Source organism: Vanessa cardui, chromosome 25 (genome assembly GCF_905220365.1).
Source record: "Vanessa cardui chromosome 25, ilVanCard2.1, whole genome shotgun sequence".
NCBI lineage: Eukaryota > Metazoa > Arthropoda > Insecta > Lepidoptera > Nymphalidae > Vanessa > Vanessa cardui.
The window spans coordinates 489,823-508,238 of record NC_061147.1 but is presented as its reverse complement, the minus strand read 5'-3'; the positions used below and the strand labels follow the sequence as shown (position 1 = coordinate 508,238).

The 18,416-nt window shown below is 32.3% G+C and overlaps 1 protein-coding gene across 1 annotated transcript in view; it reads left to right on the top strand.

Annotated features, from left to right (window-relative positions):
• Positions 1 to 108: 108 nt before the first annotated feature.
• The window catches only part of LOC124540556 (calsyntenin-1), a 203,432-nt gene continuing 185,124 nt past the window's right edge, over positions 109 to 18,416 (top strand). Inside the window, exon 1 of the mRNA XM_047118230.1 lies at positions 109 to 379. Coding sequence (XP_046974186.1) covers positions 295 to 379 — 85 coding nt within the window. The 5' untranslated portion in view covers positions 109 to 294. The remainder of the gene's footprint in view (positions 380 to 18,416) is intronic.

Below are 18,416 nucleotides of genomic sequence, written 5' to 3'. Positions count from 1 at the left end.
ACTTAACATTTTTTTTTAAAGCTTTTATTTTATTCAGATATTGTGCACGATCTTAATAAATAGGTCCTAGTGTTACCAGCAACAAATAATTTTGACGCAAATAACAGACTTCACAAACGCGCAGACTCGAATGCAATCGATGAACACATCCGTCATCCTCCGCCATTTGCGAAAGAAAGGCCGATCGCTGCTCTGCAGCGCGAGTGTCATCGGGTTGACTATGTCGAGTGTTTAAAAAAAATTGTTATTTTTGAAAAAACTTGTGAACTCAGTGCTGTCATTTAAACAGTTAAAATGATTGTGAGATTTTTGGGCATTCTGTGCTTTGGAGTTTTGGTGGCTTCGGCACACAACGGCGAGGGAAACAACGACAATGAAGGTAATATTTGTATGGACTTTTCGTAGGAAGAAACAAATTATTTACGAATTTGTACCTCAGATATTTGCTAAATATTATGAAAAAAATATATTCGTAAAGAAGATAAGATTAAATATACTGTTAATAGTTAAATGTCAACAAAGTTTTGCTGCGATATATAGTTCGTAAGATTTTATTTGTATGGTATTAATATTGTGTTAGTGTAGGGATGCGCCGGGTGATATTTTCGTATCGGAACTTTCGAAATTGTCTCAGATTATAATACGCGGTGCGATTGGTGTAAGAAACTGGTCGTGTAGGTGTGAGGTGAACCGGACTGACCACTTCTTGATGCACACACGTCTCCGTGCTCCGCGGTGGGCGTGCGCCGCAAGATTTTGCAGTTGATTCATCACTGTAGTTTTCCAGATAATTGCATTTCTATACCATTCATATATTATAAGCTTATTTGATTGGCCAGTACTTTGTCTTTTGTTTTGGTCGTAAAGATAAAAAATATTAGGCAATAACAATATTTTTAAATTTTAATACTTGAAAACATTTATAATTAGATAGAGGACTGATGGAAATGAATTTGTTGTTTTTTTTATGGTGTCCTAAAATAATATTTTATTATGTTTACATATTTCACCACTGAAACGTGAATGTGCAGTTGTCGCGTTTCACAGGAAGTTTGGGAGAGCTAATGATGTATCAATTAAGATGTTAATGTGAAAACCGAAAAGTTACCAAGGCTTAAGAACTGTTTGATTCAGCCAATTAACATATTTTCATTGTGTTGATTTTTTTAAAAATATTTGTTTGTTTATATATGATTCGATTACATTAGTGTTTTATGTTTACAATTTTAATGTAATGAAATGTTTAACATGTTAGCAATTTACATATTACACTTTTTTTTCTCATAAAATGTAATTATTACCTTTTTAGGAACATAATAGAAGAAGAATGAATATAATTTGATATAATTTAAAAATGTAAAAAAATTGGAGTAATAAAATTACAGATATAATTTTGAATCTCGAAACTCTTTATATTATTAATGTGGATGTTTCCGTGCGTGGATTTTGTAACACATACATTCAAAGAAGCCAAATTGATGAAATTTGGTTTAAATATCATTTTTATCCTGTATGTCGATAATGTTGTCCATAACTCAAAAGACCGGCAATAAAAATGGTAGACTTACTCAGGTAGATCAAAATATTCATCGAAAAAATGATTTACAATGCCGATTAACGACGCTGGCGTGTAATAGCTACTGATATGGTCTTTATCGTTTAGCCAGTCGCGGTCCACTGCTGGGCACATTCCTGGAGTAATTTTAACATTTACCTTAATTTTAAAATACAAAAAAGCAATTTTCGAATGCTATTACAGATTACATACAAAGCAACAACGCCTACAAAACGTTTATTGGTAAATAATCAACCTAAAAAATGTTAGTATGACAATAATTGCACTAAAGAGTTATTCTCAATCTAGTAATTCTATTTCGATAACACATAACATTGAACGATTTTTCCAATCTTCAATTCACGCCACCTGACAGACTGTCATTAGTAATTGTGAAAGAGGGAGATAGTCTGGCGGTTATTCTCGGTTGAAACTACATTCCAAATTTAACAAGATTATATATTTAAAGTTGCCATCGGTTGGGAATACAGAACAGACACTAGATCGAATTAGACAGAGGAGCATATTAGGAACATGAACTATGGTAACCCATGTTTTTGTTTTAAAACTTACTCAGCGTTAGTACGATGAATCAAAGAATAATAGGATGATATCATAAACCTATTCATACTTAGAATAATCGGTGAGTTGTCATTCATATTGCTGAAAGGAGCACCATTTGGTCCGACCCGTGTTTAATATTAAATATTAATGGCGAGTTACTTAGGTTTTTGAATTCTAGTTAGGTTAGGGCCATCCTTTTTGGTACGTCGAATTTTGGGCACGGTAACGTGACTGAATTAATACGGCATTTGCATAATTAGACTCTTAAAATGTTGGCCAGCGGGAACGCCTTTTGGTAATCTATTTTGTTATGTTCCGTTCCTCAATGGAACGATTTTAATGTATTTTTTGATTAATTTGCAAAGATTTCGTGCAAGTAATTAATTGTTAACGAAAATCAATTTCAGACGTTGGCTGTTATAATTATAATATACATATGTAATTCATACTTCCAGTATGAAAGTATATGAAGCGATCAAATTTATGTCTGACGGCTTTATAGAGTAAGAAAACGCTTTGTAAATGTTAAAAAACAAACACGGTCATACTTTTAAGTCATGTAATTCTATCCTTCCTTTGAAGTGCTCATCATCGTCCCATAGATATTTACACTGCACGAAATCAAAATCATAACTTCCGTTGTTAATGTGCCAACCTGCGTGAGCTTAAATGTCGCGTCCCCTGGGTCTGTAATTACCTACACTGGCTCACTCACCCTTCAAACGTACAACAATACAAAATGTTGGTGTTATGGGACAGAGAAGCATGCAGAAAGCCCTTTCAGTTAGTCAAACGTAAATATAAATGCATTCCAAATTCTCGCAAATCATTAATTTATCTATCCGGTAAGCAAAACAAGGTAACCTTAATCCCATGGTCTAGAAAATAAATGCTTAATGTCTTTATTCATTTGTTGATACATTGAACCCCATTTGGTATCGAACTTTCGTCTGTAAATGAAAATAGTAATTGTTTCTTCCTCTAAATTTGTCATAAAACAAGCAAACTCGATCTGGTTGAGTTGGTTGCGAGTGAATTGCGGTTTTAATGTTTTTCTGAAAAGTATTTACCGACGGCGCTGTGAAGCCGATTGTTGAACGGCCGAGTTAAAATTAGATAAGGCTCTGACGAGTTAATTAAAGTTTAAATACAAACATTTCCATCCAAACTTAAAATACAGGTCGCATAGATACGGATTAAAAGATTTGTATAACATTTAGAAGTTAAAAATAATACTATGGAGTTTATTTTTAGTATCTGTCTGTAGTATGAGTCATGTATAATGGCCTTGTTATCGCTTTTGATTCTTTTGATTTGACCCATATTTATATAATATTACATGATAACTTTTAATTCATATTTTAGAGTTAGTATCCTCACTTAAATCTCATATAAAATCGTTACACGTAAGAACTTATCAAACATACTGCATTACTATCAGTATGTATAAACTACACTCACTAATATTGGTTACCTTACTTAAATCGGCTAATTGACGTGAAAAAACCGTGATAAAATAACTGTTTATTTTTAAATGAAAAAATATAATTTTCCTAATTAAAATTTGTAATGCATTTGAAATCATTAAGTCAAAACTAAACGTTAATGTGATATAATGGTCGGCTTATTTATTATACATATATATAACCACATAGCGGTGATTAAATGCTACGACGGAATGTTTAAAGCTAAGTAGGTACTTACTATTGTTTCATATCTTAAGTCTTTATTAACTATGACTTAAGATGGTGATTACACAACCTCGTTGGTCTCTAAGCTAGTTTACGAGATCTCAGTTCCCGATTTCCTGGGTTCAAACCCCGGGTCAATAATCTTTGCCTCGAGACTGTTGCATGCTGATTGTGTTATGAAAGTAAACCAAGAGAGTGTACCTGTATTTGAGCGCATATTTGTTAACAATAACAGTCTCCCTTGGAAATGGCTGCTATACTTGAAATCGTTTCGGAAGACATTACTATCATACTACAAAGAAGTATGTTGCAATGCCAGTTTGGTAAATTAACAATTGACGGTGGCACCTTATGAAGACAAGTATAAGAATATTATGCGTGTAACTAACACACAAACACACTGAATAATCCTTATACATTTTAAATATTTTGTGCAACTTAATTATTTTAATTAATGATAAGAACGTGAAACTCACTTTTGTCACTTTAATAATCTAAAAAACTCTAAAACAGAAGAAACTGCAAGGCACAGCTGTTTTATAACAACATTTTTTACAAAAATCTGATGTAAGATCTCTTCTGATATAACTTTCTTTCATACCTTATATATTTTTTAAAAAGTCCTCAATTATTTTAGCAACACAATGAAACACTAATTAATTGGACTAAATGCAATCGGACTTACCACCAATTACATAATATAATCTGTTTGTCATTTCAATATATCAATATGTATTTTTTATCTGTGGTATTTTAAGTAAATAGAAATATAATTTGGGCGGGGCTTTGACAATTGATATAATCGCATAATTTGACACACATAGTTATCTTATCGCGATTTGTATTATACGTAAGTGTGTTGAGTGGTGCAGATTTGCGCCCAACGTGTAGGAGCCGTCACGTGTTCGTAGTCATTGTTCTATTCTAGACGATATGTAAGTGACATATTCCGTTACGATATTCTCGAAACAATTGCTCTCAGGCCAATCGTTGTTTACTCGGTGTGTGCAGCCTTCATTAATAATAATAACTGAGCTTTGTCATATTTATATATCAACTATTTAACTGCTCTACGCGATTTCATCCGTATCAAATTCTGTTATGATCGCTTCACCGGCTTAGCGCCGATAAAGTAACAAATTGACAGTGGATCAACAGCTATTTTTTTTTTTCATTTAAAATATTATTTTGATGGTTGTGTTGTAGTTAGTTTTAATCAAGAATCGAAATTATGATATACTTTATTCAAGTAGGCTTTTATAAGCGTTTTTGAATCTTCATTTAACAAACTATATTATTACTTAATATAGTATAGCTAACACCGGTTCGGAAGGCAGATTCAACCGAGAAGAAGTGGCGACAAATTCAGTAGTTACTCTTTTTCAAAATTAAAAAAAATAAAGTTATGTTAGTTAAATACGCATACGCATATAATATATTCAGCCTGGAAGTCAACAAGTATTAGATTCACTCTTTTTTTAAATTTATATAATCTAGTATTGAATAATATGCCTTCTCTGCCTTTGTATGTTGTACAAATGATTTGAATATATGAAACGGAAACTTTTATGGTTCAAGAGATTTTAATCTCACACCCTTATTATTAGAGCTGAGATGGCCCAGTGCTTAGAACGCGTGCACCTTAACTTAATTACGGGTTCAAACCCAGGCAATCACCACTATATATGTGTGCTTAATTTGCGTTTATAAGTCGTCTCTTGCTCGACGGTGAAGGAAAACATCGTGAGGAAATGTGCATGTGTCTAATTTCATAGAAGTCGCAACTAATTATATTTATGTAATAGCAAGGAAAACAGATATCGTAATATTTCATGTAATATCGAGGGAAGGATTTGTTTGTTTTTTTTTTTTTTTTTTTTATATAGTTTCTTTATAGTGTTCTTTCACGAGATTCGTGGTATATGAGAGCGTGATTGTGCCCTTATTTTTTGTCCCACTTGTCGGATGGCAGGTGCGTGGTTTTTGTTAACATTTCCGCAACGTACTGACGCTGAACGACACGTCCTTATGTGTGCTTTTGTTATTTTTTTTCTAAACGGGACTGAGATAATTAGCGGTGAAAGACAGTTTGTTTTCTGTTAAAAACAATTATAGTAAACAATGGCGCTTGCATCGCTTGCTGTTCGCTTAAGTATACGAATCTCTCAATTATTTGATTGTTTGCCCACTGGACAAAATTCTTAGGATTTATAATAAAAAGGAGACAGCAGAACAATTACCTTATAACTTTATAATTTTACTTATCCGCATTATTTTGGTTAAAAATAGCCTTCTTGCTCAACAACAACAGCCTGTAATTTTCCCACGGTTGGGCTAAGGTGGTGGAATACAAATGTGGCAAAATTTCTATGAAATTAGACACATGCAGGTTTCGAGGTTTTCCTTCACAGTCGAGCACTAATTATAAACACTTTTTCACAATTAATTGCACATGAAAATTCATTGGTGCTTGCCTGGTCTTGAATCCGCAATCATCGGTTAAAATGCACGCGTTCAAACCACTGGGCCATCTCAGCATGCATATGTATTTTAACGTTTTAATGTATAGATATCAATACCTTCGAGTCTTGTAAGTGTTGACTCGTGACAGTAAATATTATAAGGTATTTAGTTATATTACTTTGCAAATCCTCCATTACTTAGTCGGATGTTTGTAGATAATAACAGTGACTGATTGCGTTGACTAAACATACTAATACAAATCATTGTGTTGGCTTACTGTGACAATTAAATTACATGTGAATAATTATCGGCTACATAGCACGAGGTGGGGCCTTATGCATAGATACCAATAGTTAGTTAATCATATTTGCGTGATAAAGTATTTTCCACTGTTACAAATCAATATGTATTACTTGGTAAGGCTTTGTGCAAGTCCATTTAGGTACCACCCACTCATGTCTATCCAACAACTAAACGTGCAGTCGGATTTGCTATCCCTTTTTAAACACGCTTAAAAAAGAGACGGCAATATCAAAGAGATTGTGTGCTTTGTGTGATTCTCATATTTAAGTATCTGTCATGAAAATAATCAATGTTATTCACAATATTAGCAAATGATATTAAATATGCGTCATTCGTAAAATCGTATCGTATTAAATAAAATATGGTGAAAGTAGGTCATTGACCCAGGTCGTTTTATTGAAGACAAAACTGTTTTATTCGATAATGCTTGAAGTGTTCAAACATCTGTATCGGCATAAACTTGCCTACGCATGTCACCGTTGGCTCAAAGCCATAATAATTTTTATTAAAACACCATAATTACATTTTGAGATTGACGCTTTAATGAGTATTTCATCATTACTGATACGAGCCTCTCATTTTATCTATATAAATATAATGAAGCTATGCTATATTCTCTCTGAAAGGCTATTAAAATTTGACTAACTACATTATTTTTTATGCTTCGTTTATTTTAATTTTGTAAAACTAGTCTATAATCCTAAGCTTGAAACCAGATAAAACAAAATACATAAAACTTATACAAGAAGATGTAGTTTATAATCTATAATAATGTTATAAGTACAGTAATTCTCTCTCTTGCTCTTTGTCGGTCAAACTACTCGGTCTCGTTAAACAAAATTTGATGATATTTAATTTGAAGCAACATAGAAATCCAGGAAAGAACACAGGCTATTTTTAATTTTGTTTCAACCCAATTAGTTAGCCACAAAATGTTTTCGTATTTTATCTTAATAAGCCCTACATAGGAAAATGGGTGGTCATTTTCGTACGTATGGCTTACTGGGAAAATAAGCTGAACTTCATGTCAATCTGACGTATAGTTTCGGAGGTCTCGTGAATAATCTTTTTTTTTCTTGGAGTCAGAATACCTAATGGGTGGTTAGTAAGTATCACCTGGGTAAGTACCCAGACGAGCTTGCACAAAGCCCTAGCACCAAGTTTGCTAATGCCAGGACATCTTAATAATTTAGATATGTCTATGGCAAACTTGGTGGTAATTAATAATTCATTATTAGGATATTATCAAACCTCTGGCTACTCGCATACATATTAACCACATCCCGCTTTTATTACTAAAACGAGTAAATAAATAATATAATGTACACACAAAATGTGTTCGTTTATTTAGTTTCATCACGAAACGAACGTGAAATTCAAATGAATTTTGTATTGGAAATGCAAATTGGAAGCGTTTGAAATAAGTACTATTTGTTTTTGTTAACATTTCGATAAACAATTATCGGTTTTCGTTTTGTGTCGACGAATTGATTTTATTTCTTCCGTGATATTGCTGCTTATGCTATTTTCTCCATATTTTGGAAACCAATCAAAATCGAATCAAATAAAAATATACTTTATTCAAGTAGGTTTTTATAAGCACTTTTGAATCGTCATTTAACAACTATTCTAAGTGAAGCTACCATCGGTTCGGAAACTAGGTTCTACCTTCTAAGAACCGGTAAGAAACTCAGTAATGGGCCTTTTACCTTTTAAAAATAGTGTTAGTTACAGTGTTAATTACAATTATATACGTATGTAATTTATCCTGCCTGCTGTTTGAAGATACCAATAAGCATTAACAGTTTAAAACATATGCAGAATTTACACGCGGTTTACAATTAGGAAGGAGTAAGCTTGGTAATAATTAATTCACCACTGAGTAAACGCCTCCTCTTTTGAGAATGGAGCTTGGAGCTTATTCCGCTATGCTGCTCTAATGCTGGTTGAACTAACATTTGAGTCACAATTTCATTTGACACATTGAGGTTAACTCACGATGTTTTCTTTTAGCGCCGAGCACACGATAAATAATAAACACAAGCACAAAATTAAGTGATGCCTGCTTAGGTTGAATCAGTTACCTATTTAAGATTTGAGTACTTTAATTTCTGCCATTAATACTTAGAACGTTCTCAACAACCTTTGCATTAATCCGATATATAGACCTTATTACAAACATTGATAACAAAACGTCATATTATTTGATACATTTAGATCGGAATAAAATATATTATATGAAAAGTTTGCATTGTTTTCGATGATACTAGAAGCGTAACGATTAAGTGTTACAAAAGAGTTCGCTTCAAGCCGCTACAGGTAATAGAAAAACTTGTGCAAGATTAACTTTGCAGCGCTTGTATTGATTCTCTATGGTGGCGTGGGTGATGTGACCTACTTACACCAACTTGCTGATTTGCTCCATTGTCCGTAACTCTTGACTGTTACTTGGAAAGCAGGACTTACCGCAATCCGAGTTAACAAGGGAACATGGCGGAGCTTTGGATGTCTTTTTAGCTGGCTTCAAATGAGCGGCTTGTCATTTTTTTATTTTTACATTTTTAGGGACCTACGCAATACTACTACTACCCAACCTAGACCCAATAGATAAGTAATTATGACGTCTTTATGTGTTTGATATAAAATACAGTTTTAAGAGTTATTATTAGATATTTCCCTTACCTTTTGTAATATCAATAAGTTTTAATTGTAATTTTATTAAATAAATATAATAAAATAAATAATGCTATCACTTAGGTGTTTTAAAAATTTAAGCAGTAAAAACTATTTACCATAAATGTATTATACATTTTAAAATACAGGTTCAATTAAATATTAAATAGCAGTCAAAAAAATAGACTTACTTTATTTTATTAAATCATAAATTGATATTCTTAATACAAAACGTTTTTGTTACCTCATTATTATTAAACAACAAAACCGATCGTAATAAAATATCATAAAATGTCTTGGAACTACATAAGGAGAGGCGGATACGTTTAAAATAATAACAACAAATATATATCTAGAAAAAGACAAATTTTTGACCTACATTGTATGTCAGAATCTGTTTATTTATAAAACAATTATATGTTAACAACTATACGTTAAAAAAATAAAATTGAACGCCAACAGTCACGAGCTATTATTGTATCTTGTGTTGTATAGCATTACGAATATGAATACGTAATAAAGTTTCCGTACTTAAACATCGCAAATAAACATACGGACAATAACATTCACTATATATAGCTGTGGGCGTTTACGACAAATGACATGTAACCTTAGCGCGAAGTTACGAACTCCCGTTTTGTAAATTATTTCGAAACTTGTACGATAATTAAAAGTTTCTTTGACTATTCTATATTTTATTGTTATGCAGTATTATCATTTATTTATATATCTTCAAATATGTTAAGCTACACCTACCTTTCTTTATTTCTCTTCCACTTAACCTTAAGGTAAACCTTAAGGTTGACTAGAAGAGATCGCTATATTACCGATAAGGCCTTAATTTTCATTTACATACAATAAATAGTATATTTTGTATTTACTTGTGCAACGTCTTCTGAGTAAGTACCCGCATATTCTACCCCCAATCAATACTAATAGGTAAGTTTATGCAAAAGAGACGAAAAAGATATCATCTTAATTTTCATCGTTGGCGCATTGGCTATATATCGATTAGTTCGAATATCTTACGCTTGCAATGTCGAACCACAACTCACCATCAGATGGTCAATCATATACGGCGATTGCGAAATTATAATGCTGAAGATTGAACATAAACCACTAAAATATGTCGCTGATAGCGTATTTTTCTTCTCATTTTCCAGAGTGTCACAGACTCGTCAGACTAAACCTAATATGGCGGTAGGTTGCTGACATTGTAAGAGCAGTAATACTCGTATACGTTTGTATGATATTCCCATTACGTCCTCTAAAAATAAAGAGCAATTTAATCTCTCGCGTTCAAGTTAATTATTACAGTTGTGCGAGTGAGATGAAAAGCTAATGACGTATAAAAGAGCAAGAAACGTTGATATCTTATCTTATCCTGCTGCGAAAACGCGGGACTTAATTTTAGACTTAGTCCAGACTTTATTTTTCACATTCCCTAATTAACTGTTACTCGGAGAAAAAATGTCTCGCTCCGTATTTTATTCCAACTTCTCTTTAGTCGTTTTCACTGGCTTATATAAGGTAATCAAGAAGGTATACTGACACAACTAATTGCTAACAGCGCTGGATGCATATTTAAAATACAAGGACTTACCTACCTGTGCTTTCAAGTTGATATATTTTTAAAATGATTACGTACCTACTGCATCAGTGTCTATACTAATTATGAATAAATAAAAAGACTCATGCTTTGAATTGGTTTACCAAGTTTTCGTCATCGAATGTGGTCCTTTTACTATTACATAAAACACTCACATCGAATTACGAATTGCCGTATAATAAACCAATGAATGACCGGTAAGTTATTGAACGTTATACCTAATAACAAGTAATCATAATAAATTAATGTAATTCAAAAACAATTTTAAGGGAGAGACGAATTTTCTCACTTTGAAATTAGATGAATGTTTTTAAGGGATTTCTTTCAAGAGAGGGTTATAAGTGCCCTCTAAATACAAGATTATTATATGTCGTTTCATCTTTATTTTCGTATGTTGAAAGTGTATTATTATAATTTAAAATCATGAGTGGGTCGCCATCTTGTCAAGTTTGTTATATTAAGGCACCTATTGTCCAAGTTTACGTATATGGACACATGCCAACTCGAGCGTTTGACCTTTGATAGTCGTCTGGTTAAACCATTTATGGTTTCTCGTAGTACTGGCGGATTTCTGTGATGCATAAATGTAATCCTTTTTACTTTAGGTACATTGCGTATAGAACGCAATGTACCTAAAGTTGAAACAGATAGTGCCGTAGAATTAAATTTGGCAACATCCACCAAAACTAGCTTTTTAGCTTAACTTTTCCCAGATTCATCGAAAATTCAAAAGTAACGGCTATGTGAAATGTGAAATAAATTCAAAAGAGGGTTACATAACGACGCGTTTTATACTGTTTGTATGCAGTCAGCAAATCTGCCATTAATCTTGTTTGTCGCCAAAACTTGGAGACTTTTTCAATGCGATTCGCGCCCGTAAAGTGGGTGACGATAAATTATCCTTACAAAGGCTAGTTGAATGAGGAGAGGCGAACCCAATAAAAATAATAAAAGGAAACGCAAACGAGACCAAATTAGAAGCAAACAAACCATGGAAGAGATCGCTTGTGTGAAACTTTTTCATTTGGCAACTTTGATTGCCTCGCTCGAATCGAAATGCCCCGCGAATATAAATTATCTTTTTAGTCCCAAAGTATGTTTAGTGGATTTCGAATGCATTTTATGATGTTAGGTATAAATTCGATTTTACATGCCTCTCTTTTATTAACATATTTGTTTTATTTTTATTTCAACGTAATCATAATCGCGAATATACGCGAATAGCGTCGTTGAATTCAAATTATCATTATTTAAACGCTGTAATGATGATCCTCGGTTCAACAATGGAGGACCATTTCAAGACTTCTGACAATTACTGCTTGTAGATTTAGTTGTGTGGTTGATGTAAAGTTTCGGTAATTTATAATGGATTTTTTTTTAAATTGCGTTTATTTCTACACGAGTTTTTAGGCCTTATACTTAATATGGTATGTAGCATTGTGTAGTAAACTAAATTAATTCTACATATCTTGATTAAAATAGAAAAACTCCTTGGTTTTTTTTCTATTGGCTAAATTCTAAATTTATTCATAGAATAGTCTAGAATTTAAAGAAAAATTCTGCAACAACAATTTTACACATGATACACACTTCAAAATAGCGTAACTTCTTCGTCAATCGCATTTAATGATTGAAGAATTAAGTTCAGATACAAAGATCCTGCAAATTTATCTACATACATCCATGAATAGCATTTATGGAGATACAGAGAATCTGCAGCCAACTGAAACGCAACTGTCCTCAAACAAACCGATTTGTTTATCGAATGTACTTGACTGATACATAATTCTTTATGTTCATGTATGCTCCAGACAGTTTAAAATTAGATGTTATATATTAGTTTGTTTCCAAGCTGCTTAAGCTAAATAGACTGTTCCAACCGCAAACAGGAATAGCGTTAGAAACTTGGAACTGGCTGTTGATGGATAAATTGAACCCCGATCCTCGAAATGTTAGCTTAGGGTTCCCACTGAAGTGCGCGTCTGTAATTCGTTGAAGGAATCGAAGACCTTACTATGTACCTACTTCATATTTGAAACTTTTTGCTTAAATTACAATAAATTACATTGTTAAAGTAAATCTTCGCGAGATTAATTATATTGAGAAGAAATTGCCTAAGAAGATTAGGAATTCAATTCCAGGAAAGCGCTTATTCTGTTAACATGTGTTTAATTTTTCTTAATATTTTACATAATGATAAGGCCAATATCGTGAGGAAACTTGTCTGTATCATATAAAACTAAGATAGATGTTTATCCTATTTATCCCGTATTGGATCAGCATAGTGAATTTATATCTTAAATTCAAATTGAATCATTTCGCTTTAAGACTAGAGAAAGAGACATATATGGAAAGGAAAAGAAGGACTATTTTCAACCACGGCCTCCATTCTAAAGGCAGACTAGCCAAATTTGTGTATAAATAGCTTTCAATATAGTTAATTAAACACAAACACAAAGTTTTGTGTAGCGCATGTCTCTAAAGTTTTGATTATATAATATTCTTTTTAAGAACGATTCTTTAAGTCTAATCCATCGGTTGAACACTTCCCTTTTAAGAATTCTCTTTTAAAACTAACAACTTTTCCGTTGCTTTTTTATTCGCCGCAAAAGTTCTTTTTTCCGATTAAAATGGTTCAGTTTCCAGTCTTTAAAAGTCTATTCTTTTAAGTTTTTAAACTGGAACTTCTTGTGGTATAAATTTCCATATAAATTCCTTCTTCGAAATAACGCTAAGTCTTTTTTACGATTTTTCGAACCTAATCCATTGGAAGACACCGCCGTAAAAATAAAAAATAAAACAATTTAATTTAAGCTCAAGGTTGAAAATCTGCAGCATCTGACTTAAAAAGTATAACAAAACATTCCTCGTTTTGTCTTAGAGATATTTCGAATTCTCATAATTGAAGATCACTGGAGGAGGCTTTAAAAGAATTTGAATAATGCCTGTTATTGTAATGGACTATATTAGCTGAACATAATACAAATGCCGCAGCAAGTCTTATAGCGTTTGTTCTAACTGACTCGGAACAATTATTTTATAACTTGAGCGCTATATGCGCTAAGAAAGGAATATTTCACTCGCTAATAAAGGAAATTTGAACTTTACTTTAACTTGGAGAGTTGGGAGAACTAGTTTCTTATACCGGGAAGCTAGTTATTCAGCTATCGTTATGTAATTGATCTGGTTCTTATATTTATTATGAACAAACGAAGTTTTGTATCAAAGCGTTTCTTCGCTCCCGTTTTATGGCCGGTCCCGTTATAGAGGTCGTCAATGAATCACCAATGAATGGTTCTAAGATCGCTTGGTTCTCTGCCAGCGTCTATTTTACTGGAATGGTCCGTCGTCACGCTATCGCCTAACGGTGTAAACATTATCGATTGTCTTTTTAACTTTTGGTAATATATGGATACCGCGTAACATTAACGATTTTTTTGAGGTCGTTGACATTGCTAGTATAATTAAAACAAGCTTGGGCATTTCAAACAATAAACACAGATTTTACAATGTTCCAAAAAGCTTGTAAAGGAGCCAACAATATTTTATTCAATTATGATGTTAATTTCTATGGTACCTAATTAAAAGCCGAAAAGCCTTTAAGCTAATTGTACGGAACTGGTTTAATTTTTTTTGTTCATCGTTTATTTTCAGAATCTCGGACTTTTTAACACAAACCTCGCTGAGGGAGATTAATTTGTAAATTATGTTAATTTAAACTATTTGGGGCTGAATTACTTATCCTTTGAATCTTTAAAGCTAAGAGCAAACACATCTTAAGGCTCGAACAAATAAACGCCCGATACCTGCATATTTCTAAGAATTAACATGCACGTTACTAATGGAACTCGATTCGAAATTGTATCCGATTAAAACTCACTAAATAAAATCACATATCTTTTAAATCATTTACATTAAAACAACATTGTGTAGATTATTAAAAAAATACAATACATTATCCTTAAATTAATAGGTATGCGTTTGGTCCAATATGACAAGATATTATGAGATTGATATGTTTAATATTGATATGACCATTAAAGAAAAATAATTTTCATAAGGCTGTACCTCATTAATCTTACCTCTATTTACAATTCCTATAATCTTTATTATAATTTCACAAACTATGCTTAAGTAACAACAGTACTCAATCTGACTAATCATTAATTTAATAGATATTTTGTCGAGAAAGACAAGACAAGCTGAGTGTCATAATATTCGAAAGCGTACTGATATTATACTACATATTATATGACTTCTCGAAATCGAGAAACTTGTGAGTTTAGATGTGTAATAGTACCCGGGCCTTTGTGTATTGTTTCATTATTCTTCCAACCGGTCTTGGCGTTCACTGCATTTTTAAGTTCTTTTATGTTAAGACTTAAATCCTGCTTTATGGATTTGTTTCCTGAAGGTTATATTTGGTATATGAGTCAACGTCTAAACATATTCTGTAGGAATGGACTATCGATACACATAGCTTCAACTTTGCCATGATTTGTGAACTAAACTAGGTCACTTAAAGTACCTAATTCACAAGTTTCTTGAATAAAATGTAAAGCGACTTGAGTATTTCTCAATACATTCAGAACCATTCTTATAAAAGTTCAGTGAGCGTTTATTTGAACACTGATTTGATATGTGAAAGCCGAAGACACGGCGTTGTTTGAAAATCACGCCCTAAAAACATTTATATGCCGTTATATTTTCATAATTAACACAAATATTTACACATCAGTAGCATCAGCCTTCAAAACAAAAGATCATAGCTCCTGTAGAAATATATGGTGTGTGATATTTTATTCTTCTTAATTGGTGGATATATTGACTTGTTTTTTTGTACGTAATTGCCAATTTAGATCTCCTCTGTTTTATAATAAATGTGTATTTAATGACACGAAGGATAATGTGAACTGTTTTGATCTTATGTTTGTTAGCCTATTGACAAATCAATGAATGTAACCACCTATAACATTTTATAAAGCAAACTAGACAAATGTGTGACTGGCATGAAAGTCACTTCTTATACTCTGAAAGCGCCGCCATGCACGTGATCCAAGATTTTACGGTTTGTTGATGGTATCGTTGAAGAATGAGGAAACCAGAAAGATTTGATCTTCAAATGGTTGGATTATTAAAGCCCCTCATTATATATCATATCATATTCCAGTTATTTTAATATTGTATATTTAAAGAGCCTTCGTTGCCGATAGAATTACAAAATTTGCACACAATAATTTGAATTTCTTCGGTGAAAATAATTCTCAAGAAAATTAAATCAATCGCATTGACCCTTTACACAATTTCAGACGACGAGATTCTGAGAAGAGATTAATAAAATTTTCCTATCAAATTATTTAATAATATTGAATTCTTCGAAGCAATAATCGGGCGAAGAAAATTGTGTAAAAGATTTAGATAAGAAGTTTAAAAAGCTCTTTTTTTTTTAAAATAGAGTCTAATAGGAGAAAAATTTGAGATTTTTGTGAGAAATCATCTTCAAATCAGTGGCAATACAACTGAGTGACTAAAGGTAAAACTGCAGGAGACATGAATGTGCCAGTTTAACCACCAAAAGGATAAGTGGAGCAATAACAACGTCTAATATTACATAGTTATGGAACTAAATATGAAATTATCATTTTTATTAAACGACCTATTCTTAGTAATGCAAATCCTTAACAATCGTAAATTGACAACGCTTCGTTTCGCCCTTGCTCGTAATATTATCCACTTGATTGCGCAAGAGCATCTGTGCGATGACCACAAGGTGTATTATTACAGCAGTTACAAACGATTGGAGTTTCAAAACATTTGATATAGATTTTGTAGTGATTACATTTGCACTTTGCAGTAATATGTAACTCATAATAAAACCTCTTTATTGATATCAAGTTTCTCTTCAATGACGCTATTTAAGATAAGATTTTATATTTTAACGTATACCTGTTTATACACACATCCGTAAGTTATGTTTCAATAACAACATCAACAGACTGTAAATTTCCCACAACTGGACTAAGGCCTCCTCTCCCTTTGAGGAGAAGGTTTGGAAATTAAGCACATGAATGTGGTGCTTGCCTTGCCTTGGGTTTCAACCCTCAATCATCGGTTAAGATACACGTGTTTTGACTAATGTTCATTCTCCGCTCTATTTATGTTTCATTTGTAGTAATGCTAAGAAACCTATTATTCCAAATCATCGTCTTCGAAAATCTCAAGAAATCATTTATCGGGGAAGTGTTTCATCTGACTGTGCAGGTGCTATGGAAATTTGATTATTTTAATTGAGAACAATTACTTAGCTTGAATAGGGTCCATCGTATTAATTATCCTTCGCATTATTCGGACTTGGAAGCCAGCTGGGCTTTTGCATGAATGTATTATCATTAGAATTAGGACACTGAAATCGGTTGCTAGTTGTAAATTTTATCACATTGATTGGCGGACGTGCAAATGTACAGATACCACTTAGCACCAAGTGATGGTATGTGCTCTGTTAAATATGGTATGCTCCCTTTGACTTCAAGACAAAACACTTAGTTGCACATGCACATCATTTTATTTACTACTACTTAAAAAAATAGAGGAGTTTTGTTGATCGCATAATTTCTTCCAAATGTTTTCAAAACCCTTATGATCTTAGATAAATTCTTTAAATTGAAATTTTAGTCTTCTCGTTACTGAAAATAGTTTGTTGTCACTAAAAATGTATTTACATGAAAAAAAATTATTAATCGCGAATGTCTTAATTATATCATACATTTCCCTTATATTAAACCAAGATTAAATTAGAGATTTAAATAGATTTTTATCGAAATTAATGAAATGGAAATTTTCCATAATCGAAAGACCCCGATTATCCTGAAAATTTACTCAAGGTTTATTTCACAAAGACCGACAGGAAATTGAAATCACTGAACGAAAAAAACATCATTTAATTAAACATTATTATAAGATCTATAATTTTCTATGTGTACACGTAAAGTGGGTGTATTTACTGTTATAATTTACAAACTTTCAACGGTGATTTCACCCACGTGGGTCATAAATTAGTCATATATATTATTTCTACAGCTTCCACATTTATGATCGCCTAATATTTTATCTCTATTTAAATATTGTATCATATTACTCCCATGGGGTTTACACTTTGAATAGGTTTATTGCTGTTTTTGTCCGCGCTTTCATAGGTGGTATTGTACATTTATATAATTTGATTTGCTTTGTTTATGAATGAATGTATTAGTAAGTAAAGATATCCATACTAATATTATAAATGCGAAAGTAACTATATCTATCTGTCTGAAATTTGGTATACACATAGTCTACAGCCTAAGAAAGGACAAGGGCTATTTTTTTTGGAAACAAAGATGTAAGACCTTTTTGTATAGGTACTAATCATCAACGTAATATTATATGTTAATTTGTCAATATGTTCATATTCTACGCAAACAAAGCCGCTGGTAACATCTAGTTTTTTTTATTAAAGTGCTGGTCATTTAAGTTGTTTTTAACCTGAAGTATACGTTTAAAAACTACTTAAAACCTCATTACA